This window comes from Octopus bimaculoides, chromosome 2 (genome assembly GCF_001194135.2).
Source record: "Octopus bimaculoides isolate UCB-OBI-ISO-001 chromosome 2, ASM119413v2, whole genome shotgun sequence".
Lineage (NCBI taxonomy): Eukaryota > Metazoa > Mollusca > Cephalopoda > Octopoda > Octopodidae > Octopus > Octopus bimaculoides.
The window spans coordinates 17,378,850-17,386,164 of NC_068982.1; the positions used below are offsets into that span (position 1 = coordinate 17,378,850).

At 38.2% G+C, this 7,315-nt stretch overlaps 1 protein-coding gene across 1 annotated transcript in view; it reads left to right on the forward strand.

The window, feature by feature from the left end:
* The window catches only part of LOC106867783 (GPI transamidase component PIG-S), a 48,227-nt gene that overhangs the window by 10,617 nt on the left and 30,295 nt on the right, over positions 1 to 7,315 (forward strand). The window contains exons 3-6 of the mRNA XM_014912768.2: positions 516 to 585; positions 2,033 to 2,134; positions 3,748 to 3,891; positions 6,203 to 6,312. Of these exons, the coding sequence (XP_014768254.1) occupies positions 516 to 585; positions 2,033 to 2,134; positions 3,748 to 3,891; positions 6,203 to 6,312 (426 nt within the window). The remainder of the gene's footprint in view (positions 1 to 515; positions 586 to 2,032; positions 2,135 to 3,747; positions 3,892 to 6,202; positions 6,313 to 7,315) is intronic.

Genomic DNA, 7,315 nt, shown 5'->3' on the forward strand with positions numbered 1-7,315 from the left:
TTGGCAAGCATTCTGGGGAAGGTCTCCAGTGTGAGGATGCTTCCTTCCTTCTCCTTCTCCAGTCTCAGATGCCCAGTAGAGAGTCATATGAACTGCCTTCCCTCGTGACTAAAAGATGAAAAAAAAAAAAACTCAAGAAACTAAGTTTGCACAATATGTCACCATTCCCTATGTGTTAAAAATTAATAATAAAAGATTCATGCTACTCAAGGTTTTACTACTTTGGCATTTAATCCTAATATTTTTAACATTAAATGAATGGAAAATGGATGTTGGATAAGACATCATCATCGTCGTCATCATCATCATCGTCGTCATCATCATCATCGTCGTCATCATCATCATCGTCATTTAACGTCTGTTTTCCATGCTGGCATGGTTTAGACGATTTGGTTGGAGCTGGCAAGCTAGAGAACCACACCAATCTCCATTTGTCTGTTTTAGCATATTTCTTTGGCTGGTTGTGTATATGTCTTATATTCTAATTTGATAACATACATTTTTGCGAATGTCAGCATTATTGGATGCCAGCTGCCAAAACTAGCCTGTCACTGGTTCATATATTCTCAGTGGCAAGGGTGTCAAGTAAGTATCAGTGCATATTGGGCTTTTTGTTCGGAATGTCTACTTTTCCCCAACCCAAATTAATCTCCATACATTAGTGAAAATTTACATACCTTGTGGGGCCACCTGGGCACTTCATTGCCATTGTCAATCTCTTTGCAGCTTCTACTGATTGTTTTCTCCTTTCTCCTCTTCTACCAAATGTGAGTAGCCATGCACATCCTCTACAAAAACTTGCTCTGACCTCTACCATTTCATAACATGAAGTTGATCCCTGCCCAGGGTTCATAATCTCGTGTCCTCAATTGAGCAGGTACCATGATAAAAGCACCCAGTACATACTGTAAAGTGGTTGACACTAGGAAGGGCATCAGGCTGTAGAAACCATGCCAAAAAGGACATTGGAGCATGATGCAGTTCTTGGACTCATTAGATCTTGTCAAACTGTCAAGATGATGATGAAATTGATCAATATAAATTATACATCAGATGTAATTTATTGTGAAGATTACTATCCCATTAACTTGTATTGGTTCACATTTATTACATAAATCTACAATCAGTATCCCTCTATCAATTAATCTCCTTCCCTTATACTAGTCAATGTTGCTCTATAGTAAGTTATTTTACTTGTTACATTTAACAGTGCTTATTTAATACAGGGTCAGTAAGCATTGTTAAAAGACTACTTCCTCTGACAACAGCTAAGAAATCAGCAAAGTTAGAAGTTGCCTCCCTTGCTTTCTTGATTTTAAGATAATGTTAGCTAACTTTAATATATTGCTAATCGCTATTATTTAACACTGCTATTAAATACAGTAATTCTACTTTTTTTTTTTAGAAATAATACGTTTCTAAATCTCTCAGAGAGATTTATGCAGTAGTGATACGATGAAGTAGTTGTATGCTATCAACTTAATGTGACAGTCCCCTGAAGAGAATAATACTACTGTTGGTTAGACCTAGGAAGCTGCACCACTTCCTGTCGGCCTTGACACATTTCCTGTATCCTTATGTTTACAAGAGGGAGACAAGCACCTCCACCCAACCAAGCCTGCATCTAGAGACATGTTTCTGAGTCTTTGCTCGTCATCAGTCTGGAGAAACATGTCTCTGGATGCAGGCTTAGCTGGGTGGAGGTGCTTGTCTCCCCCTTGTAAACATAAAGACACAGGAAATGTGTCAAGGCCAACAGGAAGCAGTACAGCTTCCTAGGTCTAACCAACAGTAGTATTATTCCCTTCAGGGGACTGTCACATTAAGTTGACAGCATACAACTACTTCAGTAATTCTACTGTTGAAAATGTTGGAAATAATCAAACCTTACCCTTTTGTTACATAAATATGCAGTCTTACTTTATAACTAAATTTCAAGTTGAATTATGTTTACATAAACTTAATGTCTTAATATATCAGTTTATGTTATGTATTGCCCTATTAAAAAAAAAAATTGTTTTGTATTTTTCAGATATTAACAGTGCTGGTGCTATATTATCTGAATACATTGTTTCTCTGCAACAAGCAACAGAAGTGCAAAAAACCGTCTTAGAATCAGCACAGACTATCAGAGGTATTGTAATAATCTTGGCAATGGGTAGAAATGTCTGGACAAGTTTTATCTTATGAAAATGTGTAGAAATGTCTGGACAAGTTTTACCATTCTTTAATTGTGCTTCTGTTGACATGTTTAATACAGGGAGCATGATAGCAGTCAGTAAAGAAAAACAATCTTAGTCAATGATTGGTGATATTTTAATTATTTCAAGCAGTATAGGAAACAATTTCAGATAATTTTAGCTTTATGAAAATCTCATTATAGACATATAGCCTTCATAGTTCTTGTTGAAATAGATAAGATTGTACATAGGATGGTGTCAGGAAATAAAATTGTGTATAGAAAATAAATAACTCAGTGATGTTGTCTACATAAAAAGCAATAGTTATCTATTTAATGCATATGGCATTGAATATTTTAATAATGACTTAACTAGTATTTTTCATGCAGATGGCACCCCTGTGTTTTCATTCTCTGCCTCTATTGAAAGGTGTGGTTGTTAGCTGAGGCCTTGATATTATGTTTGCTTATCATGCATGAAACTTGAATTGAATGCTGTCTACATTTTACCAAAGTGTACTTCCATTTGTACAGGTATAAAAGTTGCCGTAAATCAGGTATACTTTTTTTTGCCAGAGTGTAACATCCTAAGGAAAAGAAAGTCCAGTGAAAGTCCAGTTTCTATATGTGTGTGGTTTGTGTGGAGAGAAGGACTGATTTTAATGTGTTACCAGTAATTGAAGTGCCCAGTCGCTGGAGCAGATCATTGGAAAAAGTGTGTCAGTTTAGAGCAATGAATTGACATAAAAGTTTAAAGAGGAGGAGAAGGAAGGTAATAGATCAATGTCTAGAAATGTGGCTGGTGAAGGAGTTAGTTAAAAGGCAACAGCTGGTTATTAGTAGGTGCATAATGGAAGTTAAGTGTGGTTAAAATTGAATTCTTAGTGGGGGGAAGGGGAATATTGCAGTACAATAAACTTGACTGCTTTGATGTCTCTACTTTACCTTGATACTAACAATAAATAATTACATTTATGTGTAAACAAGTGACAGTTTGCTAAAAAAAGAAAAAAATCTTGGAGTGGTTGTGGTAAGTAGCTTGTTTACCAACCACATGGTTCCGGGTTCATTCCCACTGCGTGGCACCTTGGGCAAGTGTCTTCTACTATAGCCTCGGGCCGACCAAAGCCTTGTGAGTGGATTTGGTAGACGGAAACTGAAAGAAGCCCGTTGTATATATGTATATATATATGTATGTGTGTGTCTGTGTTTGTCCCCCCCAACAACTCTTGACAACCGATGGTGGTGTGTTTACGTCCCCGTAAGTTAGCGGTTCAGCAAAAGAGACCGATAGAATAAGTACTAGATCCATTTTCTTTTACCCAAAGCCAGAACTAATCCCGTATTTTCTTTTACCCAAAGCCGGGAACTTTTCAGCACCCCCTCATTCATTGTACCTGAAGATTTTTCTTTCAAGACCTGCTGGTCATCATGGCTTGAATGATTTTGATCATAGTCTGCTCAATTGTGGCTCACCTGGGGCTAAACAGCATTATCACAGACATGTAAATTTTCTGCCTGGTTCTTTTTTTTATCTGCTATTGATTACATTTCACCTTGTTTTGCAGATGCTGACAGCAAGTTAGGAGAAGTTCTGTTTACACAATCTTCAGGATATCATGTAATTTTGCTACCTGATGACCATCCGCTGAAAGAGAACACACCTTACCTAGGACAGTTCAATGTCATCTTTGTTTGTTCAATACCAAAAGGTAACACAAATTCTTTTTAATTTGTTTGTTTGCTTAACCATTTTCTTCTTTGCTGCTACTGTGAAATATGCGTCTATGTAACTTAAAACAATGCCCTAGCATGGCTGCAGTCTAATGACTATAGTTAGTCCACATTAGTCTTTTAGGGAGCATAAGGCTTGCTTCCTGGTTTCTCTGGTGTATGTCTTCCTCTGGATAGGACATCAGTCCATTGCGGGATTCCTAATTTTACCAGCTGGGTAAACTGGAGCAACATCATCATCATCTTCATCATCATCATTTAATGTCTGTTGTCCATGCTGGCATGAGTTAGATGGCATGCTGGAAGGCTGCACCAGACTCCAGTCTGACTTGGCATGGTTTTCTACAGTTGGATGCCCTTCCTAACATCAACCACTCCCCCGAGAGTGTAATGGGTGCTTTTATGTGCCACCAGCACAGGTGCCATTTGCGTGACACTGGGATACTTTTATGTGCCACCAGCACGGTTGCCAATTGCGTGACACCAGTATCTGCCACGACTGCGATTTTGCTCAGTTTGATGGGTCTTCTTCTCAAGCATGACATAATGCCAAAGGTCTTGGTCATTACCTCCGTTCATTTCTAATCTGTGAAAAACATATCTGGCCAAGTGGGAAAATATTACTTGGCTTGGAAACAGGTGAGGGTTGGCGACAGAGAGAGCTTCCAGCTGTAGAAAAATCTGCCTCGACTAATTCCACCTAACCCATGCAAGCATGGAAATATGGATAGTAAATGAAGGAGCCAATGGGTAGCATCTCTGCAGGTTGTCAACCCTTTAAAAACAGCAGCCATATTATCCTCAAATCAAACTTTTCATCTGAAAGGAAAGAAGGACACATTGGAAAATGTAGTGATAATTGTATAAAAAAATGAATTGGTCATGGGTGGAACACCTTTAATCATTATAAGCCTACTTGATCAGTGCTGATAACAACAATATATTGTTTATATTGACCCATAATTAGATTTTAAATTAGTAACATTAAAAATAAAAGCTTTTTGTTCAATAGAGACTGCTAGAACAGTAAAAGAGAAAGAGAGGAAGGAAGAGAGATGTTATGTGCTTAAAGGGGAGAGAATCACTTCTAAGTTGTTTTTTTTCTCTAGTTTTCTGTGTTACAGCCTTGTGTGTAGTCACATGTACATATTCTTGCTGCAGGTCAACACAGTCCCTGGTTAAAAATAACACTAAGTATTTATTATAGATTGGAAGACTAGCTTTAGTTATCTTGTGTGATACTTTTTAAGGAGAGAATTATTATCTTCTTATCCGACATTGAGAATTACAAGGCACCAAGAGTGTCTCTATGTGGTTGTCAAACCTGCCGGAAATAGTAGCCATATCTCCCTCAAACACATCCAGCCAAATAAAGGGAATGACATTTGAAGAATGTAGCTTGAGGTACCCACTAAACAGGTGGCTCAGTCATGGTTGGAATAACTTTGATCCTAGATTTGCTTGACTTTTGGGGTTAGACAACAACAACAACATCATCATCATTTAATGTTTGTTTCCCATGCTGGCATGGGTTGCACTGTTTGACAGGAGCTGGCTAGGCCATGGGCTACCCTAGGTTCCTTAATCTGGTTTGGCATGGTTTCTATAACTGGATACCCTTCCTAATGCCAACCACTTTATAGAGTCTACCGGGTGCTTTTTATGTGGCATCAGCACCAAATGGAATTAAATCTTTTGATATCTCGAGGCTGCTCCTTATTCTGTGTTACAAACTTTCTATTTAAAGTGATATAAATTAAAGCCTTCCATCAAAATCTTGTGTTAATTCATGTTCCAAGCACCAGCTTAATAATGTAAGTCATTGTACCAAATTCTTACTTATTTTCAAAATTAACTCTCGGGGTGGTTGGCATTAGGAAGGGCATACAGCTGTAGAAACTCTGCCAGATCAGATTGGAGCCTGGTGCAGCCATCTGGTTCGTCAGTCCTCAGTCAAACCGTCCAACCCATGCTAGCATGGAAAGCGGACGTTAAACGATGATGATGATGATGAAAGTAATGTATTTCAACAGAAATATGGTAACAAAAGATTAATGATGGTCTTCCTACACACTTCTCCGTACAAAAAGGAATTTACTAATTCTGAATTCACTAATCTTGTGATTAACCTTTAGCATACTGTAGGTCCATCAAGTTACCATATGAGTTCTCTGTCCTGAGGTTGCAGGGTAGTGGCAGGGGAAAGAAGTTTAGAAAAAAAAAATGCAGTGTAATAAAGGTTAATTGTTGGGTAAAAAATTAAAACAGTATTTTCTTTTTCACTTTTAGATGTTGTAGGGTCAAGTGCTAAGATAGCCAGATTGTTCCACAATGTTCTTAGTCGCCATCATCCACTTGAAAGACTCTACGAGGCTAGTGCCGGTCTTAAGCAACTCAAGGTATACCATGTTCTTTTACATTTACTTATTTCTATTGTATTCTCTTAAAGCTTATGCATACCATATTTCTGACCTTCATAACATTTTTTTTTAATCATCATCATCATCATCATCATTTAATGTCTGTTGTCCATGGGTTGAATGGTTTGGCTGGGTTGGCACGCTGGAAGGCTGCACAAGACTCCAGTCTGATCCAGGTGTAGAAAACCATGCCAGATCAGACTGGAGTCTGGTGCAGCCTTCCAGTGTGCCAACCCAGTCAAGCCATCCAACCCATGCCGGCATGGTCAACGGATGTTAAATCATGATCAAAATGACGATGACGATAAAAATGAAATTTTGCCATATAACAGTTGGGTTTTTTTCTATTATAAAGTTAAGTCTTACTGACTGAGGAGTCTTTGTGAAGTCTCCTTTCTTAGTTCATTAAGATCTGTGAAACTCCATTATTAGTTATATAAATATCCATTTACTCATCATTGTGATGATCTCTTAATCATGTTTGGAGTTCTCTTATTCATAATGTGCTTTTTCCAACTTTTTTGTTTTACAAGTGACTTAATAGCTTGTGTTTTATCTTTTTTCATTCTCAACTGTGTGGTTAAGAAACTTGCTTTGCAACCACATTGGTTCCAGGTTCAGTCCCACTGTATGGCACCTTTGGCAAATGTTCTTCTGCTGCAGCCTCGGGCTGACCAAAGACTTGTGAAATTAGTTGACAGAAACTGTATGGAAGCCTGTTGTGTATGTGTGTGTATGTGTATTTATATGTGTGTGTGTGTGTGTGTGTGTGTGTGTGTGCGTGCAAGTGTGGCTGTATGGTAGGAAACTTGCTTCCCAACCACATGATTCCGGGTTCAGTCTCACTGTGTGGCACCTTGGGCAAGTGTCTTCTGTTGCAGCCTCGGGCTGACCAAAGCCTTGTGAGTGGATTTGGTAGATGGAAACTGAAAGAAGCCTGTTGTATGTGTGTGTATATATATATATATATATATTAATAATA